Consider the following 27,945-nt stretch of genomic DNA (forward strand, 5'->3'; position numbering starts at 1 on the left):
GCTCAATTCCAAGCCTATCTGCTCTCCTCAATCTGTATATTTCTCCTGCAATTTATTATGGTGTGAAAGGCGCAATGATACACATGTTTGATCATTTTCAAATAATGCCTGGGCTCACACCAGTCATCCCAGCACTTTGGTAGGCTGAGGCGAGATGGTCGCTTGAGTTTGAGACCAGCCTGGACAACATGACGAAACCCCATTTCTAAAAAAAAAAAAAAAAAAAAAAAAAAAAAAAATTAGCCACCTGTAGTGGCGTGCACCTGTATTCCCAGCTACTTCGGAGGCTGAGGTGGGAGGATCCCCTGACCCCTGGGAGGTGGAGACTGCAGTGAGCCATGACTGCATCACCGCCCTGCAGTCTGGGCGAGAGTGAGACCCTGTCTGAAAAAAAAAGTGCCCTTCACAGAAGCTTCCTCAGGGTATTAGCATGAGCATGTGAAAGTACAGTATGTTTATCAAACAATAAAATAAGCAGTTATAGGTAACGTCAGAATAACAAGGAGGCCAATTATCAAAATGAAAGGCTAGAGTTTTGCATGTTGTGCTTTGAGGGGAGAAGGAAGAAGGAGGGGAGGCACCTCTGAATGCCTACTTGTTACTTTTTCGTCCTGAATTTTCACGTTATTACACTTTTGATAGCAGAATCCTGTATTTTGGTGCAGAGGTGGCAAAATAAGGCGGGGGCTGGTGGTGCGCAGAAGCTGACAAGGTTAGAATGTGCAGCGTTTTTACGACAGACTGGTTTTACTCATTTCCTGCCTCACTTCTCTCCGATCTGCATAGGTTTTTCTTTTCATCTTCCGTTATCAGTACGCTCCCGTATGCCGCGCTCCGCCCCTGTGTGGCGCACGATCGCAGTCAGTGGATTAAGCCGGCTCCAAGACAAAGCGGACGCCGAGCCCGGGAAGGAAGCGCGCTCTCCGCCCCGCCTAGAGGGAAGGCCCAGCCTCAGCACAGCAGCGCTCCCTCGGCACCCGGACGTGACCTAGTTCTCACAGAGGCCCGGCCTCTTCCGCCACAAGTGCAGCCCGCGGTCCCGCCCCGTCCCGTGAATGGTCGGCCGGCCTCACGTCTAAAAAGCGTTTAGGTGCCTGCGACCGAGCCTCGGGAGAAAGGCGAGCACGTCTCAGCCAATGAGGTGATAGAAATGCAAAGCAGCGACCAACGACTAGCTGGGATGGGCTGGGCCGGCCGACGAATCACGAGGTCTCGCACCCGGATATGGTTGCTGGGCTCGGAAATCTAGCTCGGGAAAAGCGTGAGGGACTCTTCACGTGGGGCAAGGACAGCAGGCGCGGAGGAGGGGGCGAGCGTGTGTGAGATTCAGTGGCCCGTGCGTTTGTTGTGTAAGGGTCATCCAGGGGGAACAAATCAATGTGGCTGTTTTTCCGTGGAAAGAATTGCCACTGCAGCGTCCCGGAGCCTGCGTGTGGTGGGCAAGCTCCTCAGATGGTATCTCACAGGGAGTAGGGGAGTCTTGAAAACGCAGCTCCGGCGGTAGGAACATGAACCTCTTACCTAAAAGTTCCAAGGAGTTTGGCTCCGTTGACTACTGGGAGAAGTTCTTCCAGCAGCGAGGAAAGAAAGCTTTCGAGTGGTATGGAACCTACCTGGAACTGTGCGGGGTTCTACACAAATACATCAAGCCCAGGGAAAAGGTGAGGAGCGCGGCCTGTCAGCCCTTCGTACGTGCTCCGGAAGGTGGGAACTAGTAACAGGAGTCTTGCACTTGGTGGACAGTGACAGGCGGGAGGACCCTAGCTGGACGCATATTTCAGCATTTCCTGAATTGTCCCTGCTAAAAGACAAACTAAAATACTCTTTCAGCCTGGGCGTGGTGGCTCACGCCTGTAATCCCAACACTTTGGGAGAGCGAGGTGGGAGGATCGCTTGAACCCAGGAGTTCGAGACCAGCCGGGGTAACATAATGAGACCTCGTCTCTACAAAAAATGAAAAAAATAGCTGGGCGTGGTGGCGCGCATCTGTAGTTCCAGCTACTCAGGAGGCTTAGGTGGGAGGATCGCTTGAGCCCAGGAGGTTGAGGCTGCAGTGAGCCATGATCACTCCACTGCCCTCCAACCTGGGTGACAGAGTGAGACGCTGTCTCAAAATTTTTTTTAAAGGTTTGCAGGTAATAAACCTCCCACCCCAACTCATTCTTGGATTAATGACCCTACTTGAAGAGTGACTTCCAATCTTCTGTCACTGTATTCCTGTGCAACCTGCGGCAGTTGTGACCTTGTGTATGAATTTGTTTTTCAAATAGTTGTTCAGTGCTCTCCGAGTTTCAGGCACTGTGCCCAGTCCTTAAGCTATAAGAGCATTAAGACATAAACCCTGCACATGTTCCAGAAGTGAAACATGATAAGTACAATAATGGGTTTGGTAATAGGTGAGATTGTACTGGAGGTTGGGAAGGAGGAAAGGTAGAAAACTAACATTTGCGGGTAAGCTTTATGTGCCAGACCTTTATTGGGTGCCGTGTATATGCATGTGCAGTCTTTCAATTCTCATCATAAACTCAGGTGAGTGGCCCTGGATGCATTTTACAGATGAGGAAACTGAGGCCTTGAGAGCCACTTTTTTTTTTTTTGGCCCAAGATCATGCCCAAGTGGTCATGTGGGGATTTAAACTCAGGCCTGTCTGGCTCAAAAGCATATGCACATCTCTTTGTACCATGCTTTTCCAGAGATGGCAATATCAGAATTTCTAAGTTTGAATGGAAGATTGCTCCCTGGAGAGGGAGACAACAATCTGAATTTTAAGTTTGGCTTCAGAAAATAGCTGAATATTGTGAGATGGAATCTGTGATGGAAGTAAGATTTGAATCCTCACAAAGTGTACTTTATTGTCTAATGGAGCCAAAGGCATGAGTAGATTGAGGAAATATGGTTATACCCGGCCTAAGATTTCAACTGTAACTCTATATTTGGATTCTCTGACTTCCTATTAATTCCCAAGTAATAAGTGCATGTTTTAGAGAAAAGAACAATTATGATTAATTTGTTTCTGCAACACAAAGCCCATTCTTATATAACTTGTATTGTAGCTGAATGTGGTTTTCACTAGTGAGTATCTATGTGGTGGTTCAAGATAGAGTCTAGAATCAGCTCTGCAATGTTGCTGTTTCCCTGGTAGTAGCATCTCCACCTTCTGCAAATGTGCCTCAGCCAAGGTGAGACTTGATTCCTTGAAGTACCTGAAGCACAGTCCTTTGCTTTGATTACCTTCCTCTTGTCTGCGAATTTTTTCTCCAGGTGCTGGTGATTGGGTGTGGCAACTCAGAACTGAGTGAGCAACTGTATGATGTGGGCTATCGGGATATAGTGAACATCGACATCAGTGAGGTTGTCATCAAGCAAATGAAGGAATGCAATGCCACGCGACGGCCCCAGATGAGCTTCTTGAAGATGGACATGACACAGATGGAGTTTCCCGATGCCTCGTTCCAGGTGGTGTTGGACAAGGGCACCCTGGATGCTGTCCTGACAGATGAGGAAGAGAAGACCCTGCAACAGGTGGACAGGATGCTGGCTGAGGTTGGCCGTGTCCTGCAGGTGGGCGGTCGCTATCTCTGCATCTCCCTGGCTCAGGCTCACATCCTGAAGAAAGCAGTGGGCCACTTCTCCCGGGAGGGGTGGATGGTGAGGGTGCACCAAGTGGCCAACAGCCAGGACCAGGTGTTGGAAGCAGAGCCTCAGTTCTCCTTGCCTGTCTTTGCCTTCATCATGACCAAGTTCAGGCCAGTCCCTGGCTCTGCCCTTCAGATCTTTGAGCTGTGTGCTCAGGAGCAGGGCAAGCCTGTGCGGCTGGAGAGTGCCGAGCAGCTGGCCGAGGCGGTGCGGGAGCGGCAGCAGTATGCCTGGCTGTGCAGCCAGCTGCGCCGCAAGGCCAAGCTGGGGAGTGTGTCTCTGGACTTGTGCGATGGGGACACGGGGGAGCCACGCTACACCCTCCACGTGGTGGACAGCCCCACTGTGAAACCATCGCGGGACAATCATTTTGCGATTTTCATCAGTGAGTTGGGATTGCTCCCTCTCTTCCCTGGAGGGGCTGGCTTACAGGGGCTGGGACTTGGGCTGGGGTTTGGGCTGGGGCTGAGGCTAGGTTGGGGCTTTGGTGGGATTCTTGACTGTTTTTATCTTGCAGGGGTTTGTACTTCCAGAGGATTAGACTACCCAAGGCATGATGAAAAGAGAGTAATAGCTTTCTAGCAACCTACTGCGAGTTGAGACCTATTCCTTCTCATTTGCCATTGCAAAGGCTTGATGAATTGTGAGAATGGGGTTGGTAGGGGAGAGAGAATAGAGATACATTTAGGAGGTCACATATGACATAGAGATGCTAGTTTCTTGGTAGCATGGAGTAATGGAAGTAATGCTGGACTAGCAAGTCTAAGACATAGGTTCTAGTCCCAGCTGTATCCTGTGAGCTGCAGGACCTGGGAAAGTTGCTGTGCTTGTCTGCAAAATTTAGAGAGGCAGCATAGGATAGCAGCTAAAAAAGTGAGCTCTGGAACCAGACTGTTTGGGTTTCAGTTTTGGCTCAGTCATTTCCTGATGGTATGACATTAGACAGGTTACTTTTCTTTCTCTGCCTTGGTTTTCTCACCTATAAAGTGGGAGTGTAACTCTGGTATAGTGGTGAGAAGTATAAAAGCTCTTAGAAATGGTACCTGGCCTTGGAAGTGCTGTGTAAATATTAACCATTATTATTGAAAGCAGTAAGTGATACCACCAGATTTACCTTAAAAAGGATAAAAAAGATAGCAGGAGGAAATGCTTTCAAAAGTAGAACATTCTAGACAAATGCAAAGTGTTTATGGTCTTGGTGTTATGGTAGTTTGTTTCCTGGTGACTGAACCAGTTTTTCAAGTATTCTGTAATTCTATCCATCCATGGGTGGAAATAAATAGTGTAGTGAATACAAGCGTGGGTAGAGTCTGGGGCTAGACTGCCTGGGTTTGAGTCCCAGCTTCACCATTTACTTACTGTGTGAAGTTGGGCAAATAGTGTAACTTCTGTTTCTCAATTTCCTCATTTGTAAAAATGGGGATAATACTACTACCTGCAGCTTGGGCTGTTGGAGGATTCCATTAATATGTATTTGTCAACAGCTTGGAGTCATGCCTGGCATGACTTATTTGTGTTGGCATTATTGCTGTTTTTCTTGTGGTAGGTGCCTGCCTCCTTCCCCTACAGACATGCCCACACTTCTTCTCCACCCTTGGTCCTACGTCTTGTCTGGTGGGCTGCTTTGCCCTAGGTGTTGTGAACTAGAGAGTCGTTATCTCCTCAGTGGGTCACAGTTGGGGAAGATGCTGGTCTTGGACAGGGACTGGCTCCCTTCCATTTGGGCCATATTGGTTGTGGGCTTGAACACTCTTTCCAGGACTCCCTGTAACCAAGTTCTTTTTTCTAGTCCCCCAGGGCCGGGAGACTGAGTGGCTCTTTGGCATGGATGAGGGCCGGAAACAGCTGGCGGCCAGTGCTGGCTTCAGGAGGCTGATTACAGTGGCCCTTCACCGAGGTCAGCAGTATGAAAGCATGGACCACATCCAAGCTGAGCTGTCGGCTAGAGTCATGGAGCTGGCCCCAGCTGGGATGCCCGCCCAGCAGCAGGTAACACAGCTTTCGTACAGCTTTCATGGGTCTCTGAGGTCATGTTAGCAGCCAGGGAGGCAGAGGGAGCCTTGTCAGGATCTAGGACTAGAGTCTGTGACTCTCATCTAATCCTGGATGGGTATCAGCAGCTAAGGGTTACATGGCAGGGAAACCCTGTCCTTTGCCCCAGGCAATGAGAGGAAAGTGAGTACAGTAGGGTCTGTGTCTGGGGGAGCCTCTCAGACTCGATAGACATGGCAGGACGGAAATGCTCTATACATTGCGGGCTCCAGTTCTTCTTAATTTGAGTTGCTCTGACTGTGGGTTTCTTCTTCCACACTTTTTGAGCTGGATTTTCTTGGTCATTTTGCTTCTTAGAACTATCATTATCTAAGGGTATAAATGGGAAAGGGCCAAAACAGCTCAGCACGGTTATCCAGGTATTCACGTTGCTGGTCAGGTGTTTTATTGGGAAGGAAACTGAAGGTTTTTGCCTAAATGGTGATACGGTATTATCAGTTAACACCAACTGTGCCATCCTGGTCACCATGGGTAATGAACAAGTGATTTTACTGCAAGAACTTCATGTTGAGGAGTTGATCCTTTTTTTTTCTTTTTTGAGATAGGGTCTTGCTCTGTTGCCCAGGCTGGACTGGAGTTCAGTGGTGTGATCACGGCTCACTGCAGCCTCAGCCTCAACCTCCTGGGTTCAGACCGTCCTCCCACCTCAGCCTCTGGTAGTAACTGGGACTATAGGTGCAAACCACCATACCTGGCTAGTTTTTTTACATTTTTTTTAGAGACAGGGTCTCCCTGTGTTGGCCAAGCTTTGATCCTTCTTGATAGGTGGGAAAGCAAAGGTATCTAGAGGCTTGGTGCAAATAGTAACAGTTCTGAAAAAAAGAACCTAGGCTTCTGGGTGCCTGGCCTGTGGTTCTGTCCACTAGGCTGACTTGTGTTTACAGAAGAATGTGTGTTTGATTCTTCCTGGCCAACTTTGGGGTTGGTGACCCCTATTTCAGGGAAGCCCAGATCCTCTGGGGAGCTTCATTTGTGACCTCTCACCAGTGCCTGAGTCTGCAGGGTCAGGAGATACTGGTGATTATTAAATAGTCTTATAGGTCTTTAAAAAAAGAAATAGATATAAAGATAGGGGGAAGGAGTGGGAAAGTTTAGGGGGAAAGTATATCTTTCTCGTAAGGTTTAGAAAAATGGGGGAAAAATAGATGAGAATAATTAGGGGAAAGGAAAATTTCTCTAGATTTGGAGTGGTTGTTTCCCCCATGGATTTTGTTATCTTTATTCTTGTGTAGATTCCTTCTCATAATCACAGCCTCTTCCTGAGGGTTCCCTCTAGCTTGTGTTATTCTGGACTATTGAGAGTTCTTTTAGGGTTTACTGATGAGAAACCCCTAAAAGAACTTGGGGAGAATCAACTGCATCTCACTAGTTGTTTGGAAGATACTTATGTGTTCAGTTGATTTTCAAAAGATAAGTTAAACCTCTTAGATCGGTTCAAAGGCTCCAGAAAAGTGCTTTCATAGAATGGCAAATCTTTGGAGTAGTTGTTGTTTAGAACCATGGTATAGGGATATATACACACAAAGAGGAAGGGGTTATAATTTCTCTTATTTCTTAAATGAACTACTGTTTTGACCACATCTCTGGTTGTACCTTCAGGTGCCCTTTCTGTCTGTGGGTGGGGACATTGGGGTCCGGACTGTTCAGCACCAAGACTGCAGTGCCTTGAGCGGTAACTATGTCATCGAGGACGTGCAAGGGGATGACAAGCGATACTTCCGGCGACTGATTTTCCTTAGCAACAGGAATGTGGTGCAGTCAGAAGCCAGGTTGCTGAAGGATGTGTCTTACAAAGGTGAGATGTCATAGGCGCCGTGGTGGGACCCAGGTCGCCGTGGCATGGACTACATTTCCTGGGAGCTTGGCCGAGATGTAGGATGGACCTGGGTGTCTGTGAATTCTTAACCATCTGGACTCTTAGGGTGTGAGCAGTGATAAGCAGAGTACATTCTGTTCTTGAGCAGAGTCTGGCTCTGAAGTGATAAGGGGTGTGGGTAGTGAAGCCAAATACATGTGATAATCGCCTTAATGTCTTCAGTTTAAGGGCATCTGTTTTGCAGGTGCTCCATGTACATCTGTGTATTGTCTCAGTAGGCGTCTGTGAGGTGAGCCAGAACCATGGAAGTTGCAGGTGAGCCCTGCCCTTCATCGTGTGACTCACCTGTTTCAGAGGGTTTTGGAGTTGGCGGGTGACTTAGAGGCCATCTAGTATAGCACTGTTCAGTAGAACTGTCTGTGATGAAGGAGATGTTTATTACCTGAGTTTCTAATGTGGTCGTGACTAACCTTATGTAGTGCTGAGCGTTTGGAATGTGGCTAGTGTAACTGAGGAATTGAATTTTTATTTTCTTTAATTCTAATTAATTTACATTTACATTTCAACAGACACAGGGAGCTAGTGGCTAGTATTGGGCAGTGTAGATCTAAACCATCTCCTCTAGGATCCCTTTAAGTGGTCTCCCAGCTGTCACTCAGAAACTCCCCCTGATGGGGAATCAATAGTTTGTTTTTACCTGTGTTTCTCACAGGCTGTGTTAGTTTGTGTTTTAAAGGTGATACTCATTGAAATCACTTCAAAAGTCAAATGTAGAGAGTGAAAAGTGAACGCCCCTCACCTCTCCGTCTCTAGTGCATTTTCCCTGTCTGAGGCACAGAGATTCAGGGATGGAAGCTGAAATGGCTCTCCTGATTCCCAGTTGTTCCCTTTGCCTGGCTTGCCTGCCCTCATAGCAAGGCCATCTGGGAGGAGGGTGGAGACAGAGAATTCAGATGCTTGAGGTTGTGGACTTGCTCTGAACTAGGATCAAGTTACCCAGCGAAATGGTTTTTTTCTTTAGGGGTTTTCCCTGGCCAAGAGCACCCAAGATTGTTGGGTTTCTGCCCTATTATTTGGTCACTCTGGCTACAGGTTGGTCCAGTTTCATCTCACTAAAATCTCAGTAAAATTGCTTAAAAGGACATTTTGCCCCTTTCAGTTTGGGTTTCAGGTTTTTTCACCATTGTCATGTTCCTTGACTTCTTGGTAGCACTTTGTTCTCATGGAAGGAATGTTCCCTCTCATGGGAGTATTGGTGAGCAAGAAGGAGAGCATATTAAAAAGTGATTTAATATCTGAAAAGCACCCCGACCCCACTCATCAATGCCTTTTGCTGCTGGGGAATGCAGCTGATCCCTATGAAGACACAACCATCTGTTTAGTATGATATCCTGCAGCAGTGAAGGGAGTGGGGAGAGGGAAATGGGAGTGGCTTTTTCGGATTTATTTCTTTTTGAATACTTGTGATTTTCTTCTTCAGCAGAGGTTGGTAGTGCTACCTGTGTGGCATAGCAGAAAGATGATAGGTGATGGAGACAGGCAGTCCGAGGTTCAACTCCTGTCTCTACCATCTGCTGATTCCCTATTTACTTAACACTTCAGTGGCTCAGTGTGTTCATGTGCCAAGAATTGGAATGATAAGGTTGTTAGAAGAGCGAAAAGAATAAAAGTTACGGTATAGTAATTGGCACATAGGAGGTGATTAGTAACTTTACCTTTCTTTAAAGGACTTTATGAGTAATCTTTTCTCCTGTTAGTGGCCTTACATTTCTCAGAGGGGAGGTACCAAGGCTCCTCAGTTGAGTTTTCCCAGGTTTTTGAGTGTGCATTTGCCATTTCCTTTTCCAGGTTCCTTGCATCCATTGTATATGTTAAATGTTTAACAACTGTCTCGTTGTGGGGCAGGGTTGGGGGGGGCACATCCTGATTTATAGTGTTTATCAGTTCTCTAGTATAAATACCACCACTGTGTTTGTTTGTTTTACGTTGCTTATAAAGGAATACCTGAGACTGGGTAGTTTATAAAGAAAAAAAGTTTATTTTGGCTTATGGTTCTGCAGACTGTACAAGAAGCATGGTACCAACATCTGCTTCTGGTGAGGCTTCAGGAAGCTTACAATTATCACAGAAGGTGAAGGGAGAGCAAGCACATCGCATAGCAAGAGAGATGCCAGGCTTTTTTCAACAACAGCTCTAGAGTGAGAACTCACTCAATACCATGGGGAAGGCACCCAGCCATTCATGAGGGATCTGCCCTCATGACCAGCATGGTGGCTGTGACATTGGGGATCACATTTCAACATGAGGTTTGTAGGGGACAAACGTCTAAATGATTTCACTATGGCCAGTTTCAGGCTATCAACATGATGTCAACCAGTTTGCAAAATTTTTAACGATTAGGTCTTTTGAGTCTATTCAAGCCATCTGGAGCACACTGCTGCTGGTAACCCTTGCTTCCTGAGGACTAGTGTACTAAGCATGGAACTTCATATCTCTTGTTTAGCCCAGAAGAAGCGGAAAAAGGACAGGAAGAAGCAGCGGCCTGCTGATGTGGAGGACTTCCCTGCAGCCCCAGGACAGTCCATTGATAAGAGTTACCTGTGTTGTGAACACCACAAAGCCATGATCGCTGGCCTTGCCCTGCTGAGAAACCCAGAGCTACTCCTAGGTGAGAGAGATGTCACTGCCTTCCACAGAAGGGAGCATAAAGATTACAGACCTAAACAATTGGTGTCACCTGCATTGTAGTTGAAGAACAGCGATTATAAGCTGACAGTGTATCTTTCTTCATCTCAACCATGTTAAAAGTTAATGAGCAGTCTAATTAACTGTTGCCTCCAACTCAACCTGTTATATTGAAATTGTATTGAAATATGTTAGGGTCTAAATGGCATTTTTTCTGTTCATTTCTTTTTAAAATTAAGGTATATCGTGTATTCAGTGAGACATGTAAAAATACACAGTTTAATTGTTCAGCTTTTCTATAATGCATCACTTGAACATAAGATGCAATTGTATCTTGAAGTTCTACTTTCTAAAAAGATTCATATTATAGTTAATGCAGTCATAGCCTTATTACTAATAGCAGGTTTGGATCTGACTGCATTAGTAAAAATGTTCATGTTTCTGTCTGTGATTATAACCATTTTCACCTGAAGTCCCTGAATGTGCCTTCTTGGAACACCCTATACTTTTGTCCTATTGTAGTGTTGATATATGTCACTAGAACCTCAGTTCTTAGATTTAATTCTCAGGGATTGTCTCCTTTGGGTGACTTGTTTTTTTGTTGTCTTCCTTTGATCCCCCTGTGGTGGCTGTGCTGTATGCTTAGGAGCAGGAGTTGGGCCTTTGTTTTCCTGTGATGTGTGGAACTTGAATGGCTTACCCTTACTTGGTGAGGGTGTCTGAGAAGACAGTGTGGCCTTTTGAGTCAGGGGCAAGGGGCATTGCACTTCTCTTGCCTTTTAATCATGAGCAGGATTGCTTGGCCACTCTTCCTCCCTTTCCTAGAGAGGGTCTAATAACTCTTATAGTGAGGAATCTTCTTTTTTTTGAGACAGGGATTCACTCTTGCCCAGGCTAGAGTGCAGTGGTACGATCACAGCTCACTGCAGCCTTGACCTCCTCAGGCTCCCACCTCAGCTTACCATGTAGCTGGTACCACCGGTGTGTGTCACCATGCCCAGCTAATTTTTCTACTTTCTATAGACAGGATTTCACCATGTTGCCCAGGCTGGTCTCGAACTCCTGAGCTCAAGTAATCTGCCCACCTCGACCTCCCAAAGTGCTGGGATTACAGGTGTGAGCTACTGCCCCGGCCACTTTGAGATCTTTAAGAGACCATAATAATAACACATTAGTTCACCTTCTGGATCTAGTCATCATGAATCCAGGATTGAGTTATCAGATGTCAAATTGACTCTTAGATTTCTGGAATGAGACGGGGAGACCTCTAAATCTTGTATCCCCTGAGTGGAGACAGTGAGCTGACCTAGGCTTTTGCCTTCCCTGAGGCTGGTACAGAATTTTCCAGTGAACAGATGGCAATGTGATGCTCTATTCTTTTTTTACAGAGATCCCACTGGCATTGTTGGTGGTAGGCCTGGGCGGAGGCAGCCTCCCCCTCTTTGTCCACGATCATTTCCCAAAGTCCTGCATCGATGCTGTGGAGATTGACCCCTCCATGTTGGAAGTGGCCACCCAGTGGTTTGGCTTCTCCCAGAGTGACCGAATGAAGGTCCACATTGCAGACGGCCTGGACTATATCGCCAGCCTGGCAGGAGGAGGAGAAGGTACTGCTCTTGGAGCATTTGAAGAGGTGTTGAAGGATGATTGGTCTGACATTGTCAGGCCCGTAAGGGCCTCTACAATTTATCTCTAAGAGAGTGGCATGAGTTCATTCCAGTCTTCAGCCTGTTCATTTGTTGATATACTTACTCACTAGAGCACCAGCTATATGCTTAGCACTGTGTCAGGTATGAATGTATAGCAATAAGTAAAACAGGCCATTCCTGCCCTTATGGTGCTAACAGACCAGTGGGCTTTTTTCTGACCTGTAAGCTTGCCATTTCCTCACCATCTTAAGAAACCTGAAGTCTAACTGGGCAAAGAAACAGAGAAGAAAAGGTGGAATGTGTGTTGGGAGGTGTTTCTTGTAAATATTTCAACTGGAGGTAAAGCCAGAAATAGAGCAAAACAGTATTCATGTAAGATCAGTGGTTTACAACCTCAGGGTCCGACATTTGGTAATGTATGGAGACAATTTTTGGTTGTCACAGATCAGGGGGTGAGGGATGTTGCTACTGACATCTAACTGGTAGAGATCTAGGATGCTAGTAAACATTTTACAATGTGCAGGACAGGCACTGATGATAGAATTATCTGGCCTAGAATTTCCACGGTGCTGAGGTGGAGAAACCTTGATGCAGATGCTACTCTATGGGAATTCTGATAGGCCTTCTGCAACTAGAATTAAGGTTCCATTTGCTCTAGTAATTTGCATCCCAGATTTAGGACAAAAACCATAAGCATAATAATTTTCTGCAAAATACTAGGGACAGTAACTCTGCTTATTATACAAATAGGCTGCTGGTGACTTTAGTACTTTCTGGAGCTTAAGTCCTTCGGGGAGAAGGCAGTTAGGTTGGTTCAGTTCTGCTGGGGAGCTCAGGACACCCTTCCTGGTCTGCTTATTCCATAACAGATACTCTGGTCTCATTGGATTAGAATATTTTCCAGTAAGAGTGTGGCAAACTAGGATGCCTGGGACGAGTATTGAACCGATGCTATCTTAATTTTAATTGCAAGCTGAATTGAATTATAACAGTTTCACAGGTTCCCTCTCTGAGGCTAGGGTTAGTTTAGGTGCCCAAGCCCAGATAGCTAATACGGTGAAGTATTTACGACAGTGCCTTGCACATGGTAAGTACTTAATCCACGATGTTACTGCTGTTGTTATCTATAGATTAATTTTCAATGGCTCTGCCCATCTTCTGTAACACTAAAATGTTTTAGATTACTGGAGGGCTCAAGGCTGCAAATGCAGGCTATTGTTTTCCTTGGACTTTGATGAGCCAACGTGTTCTCTTTGTAAGAAACCAAAATCAGATCTGTGCTATGAACAATGATAAGCATGCAGCAGTCCTAATTAAATACTTATTAATTATTGAATAATTACTACCACAGTCTCAAAATTTTCTAAAAACATGTCAGTGGCATTGCAGACCTGCCCCTATAAAAACAATTTAACATTATAGTAAGGAGCAGATCCAATTCTTCATCAGTTCTTTCTCACCCATTTAGCAAAATCATTTCTTTCTTGAGTCAGCTCTTGTTCATGGAACTATAAAGATAACACTAACTGAAATTTCAGAACATTTTCTCCTATGAGGTAAAATACGCTGTTTTCAGAGTTAAAAGTTACCATTTACTGGGTCAGCCTTTAAAGGCTTAGTCAGCTGCTTTGTCTAGATCAGTGGTCCTCAACTCTGACTGTATTTAGAATTACCTGGAAAGCTCAAGAAAAATACCAGAGGCTTCCCATCTCTCCTCTCATCTGCCCCCTACCACTCCAGGGTGTTTTATTCTGTTGGTCACAGTGTAGTCCGCATTAGAAGCTTCCCAAGGTGATTGTAATGTTCTGCCACAGTCAAAAGCCACTGGTGTTGATGGCCTCTTAACCAAGAAATATTCATGCTAAAGTGGACCCCATTAATGTTTTTGCCTTTGGAAGGTGCTTTTAAATGTGGAAGAATGTTCCATCTTTACTATGGGACACTCTGAACCCTGATGACAAGGACTGCCTTGGGCCATGATGTCAGTGCCCTTATAGGCAAACCACATCCTCTGTGTCATCCTTCTGACTTAGTCACCATGCCCACCACTGGTAAAGAGGAGGTATAGTGTAGGAATGTAAAATGGTATTATTTTATCCAGCAAAGACAAGGACTTGTTTCCTTCTTTTTCCCAGCACGGCCTTGCTACGATGTCATAATGTTTGATGTTGACAGTAAGGACCCAACACTGGGAATGAGTTGTCCACCCCCAGCATTTGTGGAGCAATCTTTTCTACAGAACGTTAAAAGCATCTTGACTCCTGAAGGTATGGAGAACAAAAGGTTGGAGAGGGAGGAGGGAAGGGACCATTAAAAGAAAAATTTATCTTTTTAATGAGAAATGCACAGAAGTGCGAGCTCGATCAGCTTTTCCAAATTGAATACACCCATTTACTAGCACCAGACACAGAAAATTTCCAGCTTGCCAGAAGTCTATCTCTTATCCCCTTTCAGTAACTTGTCCTCGCAAGAGTAATCACTATCTTAACATCTGTCCGCCCAGCTTAATTGTGCCTGTTCTTGTTCTTTATATAAATGGAATCATATGGAATGTTGGAATGTTCTTTTTTTTTTTGAGACAGGGTGTTGCTTTGTTTCCCAGGCTGGAGTGCAGTGGCATGATCATGGCTCACTGTAGCCTCAAACTCCTGGTCTCAAGGAATCCTCCCACCTCAGTCATCTGAGTAGCTGGGACTACAGGTGGATGCCACCAGGCCTGGCTAATTTTTTTATTTTTATTTTTTGTAGAGACAGGATCTCACTATGTTGCCGAGGCTGGTCTCAAACTCCTAGCCTCAAGCGATCCTCCTACCTTGGCCTCCCAAAGTGCTGGGATTACAGGCATGAGCCACTGCACTTGGCTGAATGTACTCTTTCAGTGCCCATTTTCTTTCACTCAACATGATGTTTGTGAGACTCATTCACAGTGTTGTGTTTACATGGCTTATTTTTATTGCTGTGTTGTATCATGTGACTTAACGCAATTCATTTATCCATTCTGCTGTTGGTATTTGGTTTGTTTCCTGTGTGGGTCTATTATAAGTAGTGCTGCCATTAGCATGTTAGTATATGCCTTTTGATGAATTATGTTTTCAGATCTCTTGGGTCTATACACAGGGTTGTAATTGCTGGATCATAGGTTATGGGTATGTTTGGCTTTTGTAGATGCTACCACACAGTTTTACAAAGTGGTTGTAGCAGTTCACACTCCCCCTAGCATGGTGATGCTAGCTGCTACGTGATGCTTCCTACACGTGCTGTACCAGGCAGTGTGTTATTTAATCTTCATAGCAGTCCATTGTTTGAATGAGGAAACTGAGGTTGAAGATTTCCCAAGGTGACGCAAGGTAACAGTTGGGGCTCCAACCCAGTGCCTTGTCACCTCAAAACTGGAGCCTTTAATCCTTATGTTAACAGCCCTCTAGGTGTTTTTGATTTGGTGTAAGGCACTGTGGTAACTGACTTGATTTGGAATCTTAATTGTCAGAAGTCAAGGTAACCTTGGCCCTCTCACTGGTTAATAAATACTCTATGGTATGTATGTCAAGAATGTAATATCCCTGTAGAGTTGGTAAATTTTACTTTTGTAGGGAATCACTTTCTATGAATTGATTGAGACGAAGTCTCATTCTGTCACCCAGGCTGGATTTTGGCTCACTGCAACCTCTGCCTCCCAGGTTCAAGAGATTCTCCTGCCTCAGCCCCCCTAGCAGCTCCTGCCTCAGCCTCCCTAGCAGCTGGGATTACAGGGGTTCACCACCATGCCCAGCTAATTTTTATATTTTTAGTAGAGCCGAGGTTTCACCATTTTGGCCAGGCTGGTCTCAAACTCATGACTTTCAGTGATATGCCTGCCTCAGCCTCCCAAAGTGATATGATCATAGACCTGAGCCACCGTGCCCAGCTGGGAATCACTTCTTTCTCAAAGCAATTCTTTGGGAAACTGAGGCGTGGAGAATGGTAAGATAATGTGTGAGTAGCACAGAAGAGCAAGAAATAAAGCTGAAGTTTGTCTATGGCTCACATGCTCCCCATGCTTTTCTCCATCTGCCTTTCTATGCTGTGTATTCTCTGCAAACTCACCACCATCATAAGTGCGTTTTAGCCCATCAGTCTCCTTGGGACAGGAATTGGTATTTTCCTCAAAGCCGATCCTTATCTTTGATATGTCTCCTGATGTGAGGTCATTCTGACTTTTCTTCCTACCCTATAGGTGTTTTTATTCTCAACCTCGTGTGCCGAGACTTGGGGCTAAAGGACTCAGTGCTGGCTGGGCTCAAGGCAGTGTTCCCCCTCCTATATGTCCGGCGAATTGAGGGTGAAGTGAATGAGATCCTGTTCTGTCAGCTGCACCCTGAGCAAAAACTTGCCACACCAGAGCTCCTAGAAACAGCCCAGGCTTTGGAGCAGACCCTGAGGAAGCCTGGGAGGGGTTGGGATGACACGTATGTCTTGTCAGATATGCTCAAGACGGTGAAGATTGTATGATTGCTTAGGCCAAGCAGCCCTCCTGCCTAGACTGACCTTGGACTCCCAGCCTGCCAGAGATTGAAGAAATACAACGCACAGTACTTTTTAAGCTTCATATTTTTCTCGGTTTCACACTCAGCTACATGTGACCTCCAGCTTGGTGAGGTTGCCTGAAGATTAGGGAAAATAAAAATGTCCTTCCCATCTTGTCCTCTTTAGTACCACTTGGGTTGGTTCGTCTTTGCTTCCTACACCATGTCCTTGTGTAGAATTCCCTGCTGAAGCCCCTAGCACACACTGCATGCCTTAACAAGTATGTGCAAGCCCCTCAGGATTCAAGACAGCCAGATTTTATTGCATCTCTACTTATACTGGTTTGCTTTTTTTTTTTTTTTTTTTGGAGACGGAGTCTCGCTCTGCCGCCCAGGCTGGAGTGCAGTGGCCAGATCTCGGCTCACTGCAAGCTCTGCCTCCCGGGTTCACGCCATTCTCCTGCCTCAGCCTCCTGAGTAGCTGGGACTACAGGCGCCCGCCACCTCGCCCGGCTAGTTTTTTTTTTTTTTGTATTTTTTAGTAGAGACGGGGTTTCACCATATCAGCCAGGATGGTCTCGATCTCCTGACCTCGTGATCCGCCCGTCTCGGCCTCCCAAAGTGCTGGGATTACAGGCTTGAGCCACCGCGCCCGGCCACTGGTTTGCTTTTGATTTATTCCTCTATTAGTTCTGTAGGAGTGATCTCAAGTGAGATAGCAGAGCAAGATGCCAAAAGACTATAAACAGAGTAAGGTTTCTATAGATGTGAGACAGATCTGAGAGAGCATTTACTCTGTCTCCCTGTGGGTGAAACTGCTGCTGAAATGGTTCCAATTTTTAGGAATCTGCTAACCCACTTCATTATTTGACAGCTTTCCTTGATGACCCAAACCTTGTAGCCTAAGCCATTTGTCTTTTGCTCAGTGGAGGGAGTGTATGGACCCGGCCCCATGGCTTTGCATGTCAAAGACCTGGCAGACTAAAGTGTCTGGTGTTTGTTTACTCACATTCGTTGAGTGACAGCTATGTGCCAGACTCTGCGTAAAGAGTGGTGGCAGAAGTGAAAATGTTTAAGAATGACCAAAAACATTACTAATGAAAGTTAATGTGTTCCAGGCATTCTTCTAAGTGGTTTACATGCACTGTCTCATTTAATCTGAGATAAAGGATAGTTAAACCCAAACTGTATCTAAACCCAAATCTCACTTGGCTGGAAACATCAATCTTAACCATTTATTGAGAACCATTAAACCAATGATTCCAAGACTGGCTTGAATTTTGTCTTTCCTAATTATACCAATGTTGATTTAATGAGCAGTGCCGTGGAAAATAGGCATTGTCACCATTCACCACCTGGCTTATCTTTCCACAGACCCTTTAAAAATGGACCCCAACCTTTCAGGTGAAGCATACAGATGCTCTTCATCCTACGATGGGGTTATACCCTCATAAATCTATCATAAATAGAAAATGCATTTAATACCCTGATAAGCCGTTGTAAACTTGAAAAGTTGTAAGTCAGAGACTGTCTGTATTTCAGTGAGGTTGTCATCCTTAGAAAATAGTGTCAGTCCATTAAGGAGAGGAGAGAGTGCAGAGAAGTGTTTTTAGATCTTATCCATTAGAAATACTTGGTGCTCTTTCTTTAGGCCGGAGTCTTCCCCGGAACCCCGTAATGGGAAGATTATCCCTCATGTCAGGTCTGTGTACCCCAGAGGACCTTACTTGGCAAGTCTTTTCTTTTTTCTTCTTTTTTTTTGAGACAGGGTCTCTCTGTCACCCAGGCTGGAGTGCATTGGCACCATCACGGCTCACTACAGCCTTGACCTTTTGGGCTCAGATGATCCTCCCAACTCTCAGCCTCCCAGGTAGCTGGGGCTACAGCATGTACCACCACACCTGGCTCATTTTTTCGTAGAGACACAGTTTCGCCATGTTGCCCAGGCTGGTCTCTTGACTCCTGGGCTGAAGCCATCCACCTGCCTTGGCCTCCCAAAGTGTTGAGATTACAGGCGTGAGCCACTGTGCCTGGCCACTTCACTTTTTTTTTTTTTTTTTTTTTTTTTAAATCTCTGAGCTCGTGCAGTGTCAGGATGGGTTATAGAGGCCCAGGGTCTGAGTCAGAGGAGCTTGTCTGCCTGTCCTTGGTCATATCACCCTCATGCTGTGCAGAGTTTGGAGCAGCACATTTGGGTGGCACGGCCAAGCTCGGCATCATCAGAATGATAAGGTTTCAGTTACATCTTAGGGGGAATGGTCCACAGAGTTAGGCACGGATTTACATGTCGCTTCCCACATTCGGAGGTGGGAAGAGCCACTCATGGGTGATGATTATCAAGACTTAAGTATAAAAGAAGAAGGAAATTGGTTATGTGCTGAAGGCTTGAGAAAGACCAAGGGACAGGAGTCAGTTTTTGGCTTAATTTCCTACAAAGGAAATTTGTACCAATGGAGACCAGTATGTTCACCAGAACACTTGGTGGCTGCAGCCTGCTTACTCAAACCCTAGTCTGACTGCCCTCTGGAGCTTGCTGGATTGTGAGGAAAGTTGTGTGTGTACAGACAGCCATTGGCCTGAATCCCATCTTTTCCACTGGAGAGCTTTTCGCTTTTGCACTAATGACAGGCAAATGGTTCCTTATGGGAATTTTGCCTAACTTTAGGGGTGAGAGCTCTAGAGGAGGGGGAGGGTTGGAAGCTTCAATGCCTACCAGACCAAGCAAGTAACAAATATGTAGAGCAAGTGAACCAGGTATAAAACAAAAAGGCTAGGATGAGACCTGTGGCAAACCAGAGAATAAATGTCTCCTCTAAAGGCAGCGGCTGTCCCAGCTGAGTTGTCTTGCAGGAGCACTGTCTTAGCATAGCTAGGTCTTTTAAGAGAAGCCAGAAATCTCGTGTGTGTGTGTGTTGACATTAAAATGTTGGCCAATCAGTATACATCTTCAAGCTATAATCTATTTTGCATAGAGACAGATTATAGGGGAGACAGCCTACAAAATGCCTGAGAATCTGGCATGCACCCTGGTTCTGAGTACAAAACAAGGAGCAAGCCGATAGCAATGAGTTACAAAAGTCTGGAAAAGTCTTATCTATGACCTCAATTTTCTTTAATGGCTACAGCTGAGTGGGGATGGTCCCATCATCCTTGGGAGAGTGTACAATTTAGCTTCCCAGGACTATCAGAGAACTGAATGAGAATAAATCACATGACAGTTTGCGCCTCTGCCCCCCCCCCTTCCTAAACAAGTTCTGTGACAATGTAAAATTGGTAAGGCTGCCTATTGCCCTTCTCTGCCTTTTTGCCCTTGTTCCCTACCAATTTTTCAGTGTGTGCCTCCAGTCTTCTGTCATGGCTGCCTGCTAACTGGGCCTCTTCTCTAAGTCTGTCTTCTTATGGGTTGGGTAGACCAGTAGTTACTCTTTTTTTTTTTTTTTTTTGAGATAGGGTCTCACTCTGTTGCCCAGACTGGAGTGAAGAGGCACGATTTTGGCTTACTGCCACCTCTGCCTCCCAGTCTCAAGGAGCCCTCTCGCCTCAGCCTCCTGAGTAGCTGGGACTACAGGCGCACACCACCATGCCCAGCTCATTTTTGTATTTTTGGTGGAGACAGGGTTTCACCATGTTGTCCAGGCTGGTCTTGAACTCCTGGGCTCAAGCAATCTGCCTGCCTTGGCCTCCCAAAGTGCTAGGATTACAGATGTGAGCCACGGTGCCTGGCACAACCAGCAGTTATTCTCAGCTGCACATTGGAGTCATCGGATATGGTAAGCAAAATAATGTTCTCCCAAAGATGTCCATGTCCTAATCCTTGCAACCTATGAATGTTACATTACACTACATGACAAAGGGAAATTAATGTAGCAGATGGATTTGGTGTTGTTAATGAGTTGTCTTCAAAACAGGGAGATTATTTTGAGTAATCAAATTCAGACACTTGGTGGACTCCACATAATCTCAAGAGTCTTAAAATGTGGAAGAGGGAGGCAGAAGAGTCAGTGTCAGAGTGAAGCAATGTGAGGAAGACTCACCACTCACTGCTAGCTTTGAAGACCATAGGCCACTAGCTAAGGAACGTGGGCAGCCTCTAGAAGCTGGAGAAGGTAAGAAAACTAGAGCTTCCCTAGAGCTTCCGGCAGGGAGTGCAACTCCACCAATACCTTGAGTGTAGCTCAGTGAGACCCATTTTGGACTTCTGATACGGAACTATAAGATAATGAATTTGTGTTGTTTTAAGCCCCTACATTTGCAGTAACTTTACAGCACCCCTAGAAATGGAATTTACCTGGGAAGCTTTAAAAAATGCCTAGGCCTGGCCCCACCCCCACAGACTGATTTAATTGGCCTGGAGTGCAGCCTGTGCATCAGAATTTTAAAAAAGCTTTCCAGGTGATGGATGCTGTTTTGCAGCCAAAATTGAGGACCCCTGGGGTAGAGGTTCTGTGGATGGATATGTTACAAGGTAAGGGGGAAGGAATTGCTAGTCTCATTAATGACTGCTGGCTTAGCTCTGAAATGCAAACATCAGCAGTCACTTGGTGATTGGAACATACTCCCCTCCCACCTTCACACTAGCCCACACCTTTTAGCTCTTTGCCCTTTGAGTGGATGGCAGTAGTGTGAGGAGTCAACTTGTTGCATTGGGCGATTTCCTCCATGGGGCACAGCACCCTCACTCCCTGCTATAATTGGGCCCTGAGTGTACCTCCCAAGGACTGCTTAATAAAGCTCAAAGTCTAGCAAACCATAAGTCATGCAGTTTCCCTCTTGTGGCTTGTCTTGCCATTTGGTTCCTGCAGATTTTTAACAGCTAAATGGTCGATCATAAAAAGAATCATTAAGTTGGATTTTTCTTTTTTTTTATACCCAATTGGCATTTTTTTTGGAGAGGTTGTTCTGTGCCAGACACTGTGCTTGTGCTAATAAAAAGAAAGACAGCTTCTGCTCACCAACTAGCTGGGGAGAACAAATTACACAGCACGTGGATGAGTTCAGCAACCACCTGTGCATAAAGCGTAAGGGCAGCATACGAGATGGTCAGATGTTTGGTAAGAGTCTTCTTAGATCCTCCCGCTGGGCAGACAAAAAAATCCAGCCTCAATAAAAACTGCCCCCTTAAAGTGACGGAAGGCTGGACTCATGGTTTTGTTTTTCCATCCCAGGTCTCACTTGGTTCCTGTGCTTCCCACTAGATGGCACTAGAAATCACATTTAAGTGCTTGGGTGCTGTAAATAATTCTTCTTGGGAACATGGCACTTCCAGGGGCTCTTTCACCTGAGCCATATTTCCTGTGTCTTTCTCTGGTCAGTAAAGACAGACTTCTACTTGACCTATTGTTCTCTTGCTTCACCTGGTAGCCTATGCCCTCTGCTCTTCCACTGTCACCTGTTTTCCTTGCCACGCACATGGAGACAGCACCATTTTTTCCAACGGTGGAAGCCTGTATAAGGCAGAGATCCTTTTACCCCTACATCCCTGATTTTAGAAGTAATGGCAGGAAATACAGCAATGGAATAATGCTAGTAAGACGTGAAGCTAGCGGCATATAAGAAGACAAAAATGTAACAACATACATCTGGGCCTGAGCTGGCATGTCTTCAAGTTTTCTGCCAAGATGTAAGTCATTTTTATCATAGTAGTAAACTGGTAGATAAATGCTAGTAGAAGTAAAATTTGATTGAAATGGATTTTTTTTTGGAAACCTACCTGCAGTGGGTTGAATAGTGACTCTAAAAAGAAATATCCAAGCGTTAAACCCCAGAACCTATAAATGTGAGCTTATTTGGAAAAAGGGCCTTTTGCAGATGTAATTAAGTTGAGAATCTCAAGCTGAGATTATGTTGGATTGGCGTGGACCTTAAATCCAATGATAAGGACTTAGAATGGAAGGGGAAACGAGACAAGGGAGACACGGGAGAAGGACATATGAAGACAGAGGTAGACTGGGGAGACATCCCCGCAAGCCAAAGAATGACAGGGATTGCTAGCAGCTACCAGAAGCTAGGAAAGAGGCAAGGAATGATTCTCCCTCAGAGCCTCCAGAGGGACCCACCCGCTGACACTTTGCAGACTTCTGGCCTTTACAGTTGTGAGAGAATAAATGTCAATTGGCTTAAGCCATCAAGTTTTTTTAATTTGTTTCAGCAGCCTTGGGGAATGAATATATAGCCTAAAAGGGCTTTGTGCCACCCCATAGAACCATTAATGCTAGTCTCATTAATGACTGCTGGTTTGGCTCTGAAATGCAAACATCAGCAGTCACTTGGTAATTGGAATATATTCCCCTCCCACCTTCACACTAGCCCACACCTTAGCTCCTTGCCCTTTGAGTGAATGGCAGTGGTGTGAGGAGTTTGGCCTCCCAAAGTGCATGGGCTCCGGGCCACATGCTACCCCAGATGTGTTTAGCCTTCACCAGACATTTTAAATAAAATCGATAGATTAGAAAATCATTTTATACAAAATCTTTAAAATCTCTGGATTCTTTTGAGAATTTAGAAGTTCCTGTGATGACAGGCCCATGTTCATGCTTGGCTGGAACTGGCAAGCATCTGTGCCTTGTGGATGGGTGGTGTTTGCCACAGTCCTCACTGCTTTCTGTGTCTTTCATGCATTTATGTTACATGCCTGGTCCTGCAGGCATTATAGTTTGTAGCTCCTACAAATGTGGCAGGATAGGTAGGCTGGGAGACACAATCCCTTTTTTAGAATATGGGGAAAGGAGTTCCTGGTTTTGTAGTCAGTAGTTCTGGGTGTTTTTTTGTTATATAGCAGCACAGCTTAGAAGGTGGTTTCAAAATCTGGTTGCACAACAAAACCATCTGGGGTCCATTTCCTATGTACTGATTCTGGACCATATCCCAGACCTACTATGTCAGAATCTTGGGGGGGTGTGTGTGTGGGTTGGGGTGGGGGGCGGGTGATGGAGTAGGACGGTGGTAGAGCCAAGGAATCTGCATTTATAAAACTCTTCAAGCAATTCTGATAATAAACAGGCCTAGAAATAGCTGCCATAGGATATTATTTTTCAGCACTGGAAAGGGAGGCAGTTTGGGTTTTCTATTTCACTGGAGATCTTTGAGGCATGTTGTTTTAAAAAAAAGTCAAGATGGCAGAAGTGGAGCAGAAAAAGCAGCGAAGCAGAAGCAGCAGACCTTCTGCAAGTTCACCTCCTGCGGCGTGCACCCCGACCTGCTGCGGGACTTGTCACGCGAGCAGCGAATGAAGCTGCACTGTGGCCTATGGCAGAACCAGCAGTCGCTGCTGAAGGGCCTGTGCAAGGTCAAGAAGTGGGCACTGCCTATGCAGAAGCCAGAGGTGGTGAACGCGCACCTGCAGGACATGATCATCCTGCCCGAGATGGGAGACAAGATGGTGGATAGCATGGTGGGCGTCTACAACGGCAAAGCCTTCAACCAAGTGGAGGGCAAGCCCGAGAGGATTGGCCATTACCTCGATCACCTACAAGCTTGTGAAGCACTGCCCGGCCAGGCATCAGAACCACCCACTCTTCCCGTTTCACCGCCCTCAAGGAGTCTGCTCAGCCAATAAAGGCACACACATTTCTTAAATAAAAAAATAAATAAATAAGAAAATGTCTTTTCTCACGGAAATTTGAATGATTGCAATATTTTGTGGAGCTAAGGCTTTGAATTAGATTCGTTCTATTTATGAAACCAAGAAACTTGGTTTCTAGCTACAAACCAAGAGTGGCAAAACAAGATTGGTTCTTTAATGAAGGCATAAAATAAACACCTAATCAATATAGTGATATCTTTTATTTATCTAGGCAAGATGGTACAATACTCTGCAGGACCCCTTCAGCACATCAACAAGTCCTATAGCCCGTCTTCTCTGTTTATTCTCATAAAAGCTGGAAATAGTTATTTCAGAGTTGTAGATTAAATCTCAGCTGAACCAGTACTATGCCTACAAGATGGTACTGTCCTCTGCAGGGCCTCTTCAGCAGGTCAACAAGTCCTATAGCCCACCCGGGTTCTGTTGAGATTTAATCTATAACGCTGAAAAAAGCTGGAAATAATTATTTCCAGCTTTTATTCTTGAAAATAAGGCTTGGATCTCTACCAGTCTTCTGAGGATGCTAATAGACTACCCAGGAAGGAAGAAGGAAATTGTGAGGGTATTTAAAGAAAGTTGTTAGGGGAAATGAAGTTGCCGTTATTTTGGTCAAGGAAGGTTACAATACTACAAAGCACTGCATACAGATTCAACTCATAAAGACTTTATTAAATGATTCTTTTATTCAATTAACATTTATTGGAGTGCCTACTATGTATCAGGCACTTTTCTATTGCACTAGGAGTACTGTAATGAATAAAAGTAATACAAGTCCTTGTTCATGAGCCTTATACTTAAGAAAAATGAAAGGATAGCTTCATTAATGTGTGGCAGGTGCTTTTCATAGGAAGTATGACTGTTATGTGGTCTATATTAATTTATTAATTTTTAAGGCTCTTATATTAGCATGTCCTGCAGAGAAACAAGGCTGAGCCCCCATTGAATGCTATTAATTTGCAGAAGCCATTAGGTGCAATTTTCAAGTTAAATTTCAGGGGTACCGCCAACTGAATGTTTGCATACCTAGCACTTTGCTTACCAGAAGAGCTATTTTCTCATGGCCATCACAGCATCTGCTTCCCCATAGGAGAATGAATAAGCCCCAGGCCATTTGAAAAATGGACCACAGAAAAATTTCCTATAAAGGGCCCTGTGGATGGGCTAGGCCACTCAACCCATCTTCTAGTTATCACGTGGCAGATCTAGGGCTTACCCCCAACCCAAGGCTGGTGATGTGACTCTTAAACATTTTGCCTCCCATGAAACAGCACAGTTGTGGTAAGGAAGGCTGGCCAATGAGTTACAAGTATAGACTAGGTTGATTCCAGGTCATTCATTGGTGAGAGGGCAGAGCCAGGACTAGCTACATGTCTCTAGGTTTCCAGTTCAGCGCTTGCCACTATGATAACCATCTTGTTTCTTTGAATGCAAAAGTTGAGAACCCTAGCAACATGAAGATGTTAAAATGTCATCTGTTTTGCTGTCCAATCAAGATTGATGGACCGAGAATGGTTGTGATGCCCTAGCAGAGTGCTCAGTAGACCCAGCAAGTGAAGTAGTTGTGGAAAGGCATTGGTGTGAAAGCTGTGGGTGTTATCAGGACCCAGAGCTGCAGTGGTCTGGTACCTCAGCCAGAGCAGAGAATTTCCTTTATTGAGACTTAGCTGAGACCTGCACTACACGAAGACCTGGAGGTCACCATGCAGGCACACAGGCACAGGGATAGAAGCTTTACTCTTTTCCTTCACTCCTCTCTTTGATCCTTTGTTAAGCTCTAGCCACACGCCAAACAGTATGCTGGGGCAATGGGGGTACAAACATCAAGAACCTTGCGTTTTCATAAGCCATCAAATTGGGTTAGGTTGCCAAGGTGATGGCTCTGAGGGGTGAGGGTGGAGAGGAGGAAAGCTAGGCTGGCCTCACTCACTTTGCCTGGCTCTTTGGGGGCGTTGCTGATATAGAGAGCTGCCAGCCTTAGTAAAACCGAAAGCAAAGATGACCAAACAGTTCAGCCTTTCAAAAATAGTTCCTATACTTTTCTAGTGAGAAAGACTTCCCCTAGTCAGGAATTATGATCCTATTAGTTCCTAGTTGTAAAACATAGTTGTTAAAAGAAAGAGAACTAACATTTATTAAGGACTTACTATGTTAGAGGTACCGTAGAAACATCAGGAAATTTTAAAAGCAACTTTATTGAAGTGTGATTGACATATAACAAACTGCACATGTTTAAATCATACCACTTAATAAGTTTTTACCTTTGTATATACCCATGAAATCATCACCACAATCATGATAATGATTAGCCAGGCTTGGTGGCACATGCCTGTAGTCCCAGCTGCTTGGGAAGCTGAGGTAGGAGGATTGTTTGAGCCACTGGAGTTTAGGCTGCAGTGAGCCCTGATCGTGCCACTGCACTCCAGCCTGGGTGACAGAGAGACTCCGCCTCTAAAATATATATATGATTAATATATATGATATGTATATACATGTCCATCACTCCACAAAGTTACCTTATGCTCCTTGTAATTCCTTCATCCCACTTTTCCCACCCCTAGTCTTGTCCTTAGACAACCAGTGGTCTGCTTCCTATCACTACAAATTCGTTTACATTTTCTAGAATTTTACATTAACGAAATCATATAGTATATATTCTTTTTTGCTTGATGACTTCTTCCTTTCTTCCTTCCTCTTATTTCTTTCTTTTCTTTCCTTCCTTTTTCTTTTCTTTCTCTCTCTCTTTTCTTTCTTTCTTTCTTTTTCTTTCTTCCTCTTTCTTTTTCTCTTTCTCTTTTTCTCTCTCTCGCTCTTTCTCTCCCTTCCTTTTTTTCCCTTTCTTTCCCCTTCCTTCCTTCCTTCCTTCCTTCCTTCCTTCCTTCCTTCCTTCCTTCCTTCCTTCCTTCCTTCCTTCCTTCCTTCCTCCCTCCCTCCCTCCCTCTCTCTCTCTCTCTCTCTTTCTCTCTCTCTTTCTTTCTTTCTTTCTTTCTTTCTTTCTTTCTTTCTTTCTTTCTTTCTTTCTTTCTTTCTTTCTTTTTTCATAAAGGCAGAGATTGGTCAGTCTCTCTGGACTTTCAGCTGTGTCTTTACAACTCATGGACTCTATAAGGCTATATGTCAGTTTCCACTCTCTGGGCCATAACCTGGAAACCCTCTCAAGGGAGTAACTTGTCTCAATCATAGGGTTCATCTCATTTGTTTCCCTTCTCTCAGGGATTATTGCTTTTTATTGACCGATGTCCAATGTCTTGAAAACCATTGTTTCAGGCTGGGCGCAGTGGCTCATGCCTGTAATCCCAGCAATTTGGGAGGCCGAGGCAGGCAGATCACTTGGGGTCAGGAGTTCGAGACCAGCCTGTTCAACATGGTGAAACACCATCTTTACTAAAAATACAAAAATTAGCCGGGTGTGGTGGCATGTGTCTGTAATCCCAGCTACTTGGGAGGCTGAGGCAGAGAATCATTTGAACCTGGGAGGAAAAGGTTGCAGTGAGCAGTGATGGCACCACTGCACTCCAGCCTGGGCAATAGAAGGAGACTCTGTCTCAGAAAAAAAAAAAAAAAAAGAAACCATTGTTTCATATATTTTGTCTTGTATCAACTGGGAAAGAAAATCTGGACTCTACTACTCCATTTTTCTTGTAGCAGAAATCACAGCATGTATTTTAATCCTATAGTAACCACATTTTACAATGAATATTTTTTATCACTATTTTTTTTACATGCAATACTATAGCTCAGAGGGGTTTAGTTCTAAAGTAACTGAAGGTAAAAGCAGGGTTTAAATCAAGGTATTTTTCTTTCCAAGGTCTGAGTTCTTTTCACTGTACTAGGTTGATGGGGTCATCTGAAAGGCACTCAGGCTGGGTTTTAGGCCAGTCTCTGACTTCAAAGATCTGTATGATCTTAGTTAAGTCATGTAAATTTTCTATGCCACAGAACCCAAGAGAACTTTCAATTGCTTTGCCCCAGGGCTACTCTTTAGGCCAAGGCTGTCTTTTCTTCCTCTTTTTACAGGCCCCATA

At 45.0% G+C, this 27,945-nt stretch overlaps 1 protein-coding gene across 2 annotated transcripts; it reads left to right on the top strand.

Annotated features, from left to right (window-relative positions):
* Window positions 1-1,196: 1,196 nt before the first annotated feature.
* METTL13 (methyltransferase 13, eEF1A N-terminus and K55) lies at window positions 1,197-17,607 on the top strand. Of its 2 annotated transcripts, none has more exons than XM_015124123.3 (8): window positions 1,197-1,661; window positions 3,263-4,022; window positions 5,427-5,626; window positions 7,289-7,484; window positions 10,009-10,173; window positions 11,579-11,797; window positions 13,975-14,106; window positions 16,053-17,607. In XM_015124123.3, exons 1-8 carry the CDS (start codon window positions 1,509-1,511, stop codon window positions 16,325-16,327), a joined length of 2,100 nt encoding a protein of 699 aa, XP_014979609.3. In that variant the 5' UTR covers window positions 1,197-1,508; the 3' UTR covers window positions 16,328-17,607. The 2 variants fall into 2 exon arrangements, with proteins under 2 accessions (XP_014979609.3, XP_077856049.1); XM_077999923.1 differs by having other exon boundaries at window positions 3,263-3,562; window positions 5,435-5,626.
* Window positions 17,608-27,945: the final 10,338 nt, after the last annotated feature.

Source organism: Macaca mulatta, chromosome 1 (assembly GCF_049350105.2).
Source record: "Macaca mulatta isolate MMU2019108-1 chromosome 1, T2T-MMU8v2.0, whole genome shotgun sequence".
Taxonomy (NCBI): Eukaryota; Metazoa; Chordata; class Mammalia; order Primates; family Cercopithecidae; genus Macaca; species Macaca mulatta.

Coding starts and splice junctions, on each gene's coding strand:
- METTL13 (XM_015124123.3), top strand. CDS start 1,509: ATGAACCTCTTACCTAAAAGTTCCAAGGAGTTTGGCTCCGTTGACTAC. Junction 4,023..5,426: donor TCATTTTGCGATTTTCATCA/GTGAGTTGGGAT, acceptor TCTTTTTTCTAG/TCCCCCAGGGCCGGGAGACT. Junction 10,174..11,578: donor AAACCCAGAGCTACTCCTAG/GTGAGAGAGATG, acceptor CTTTTTTTACAG/AGATCCCACTGGCATTGTTG.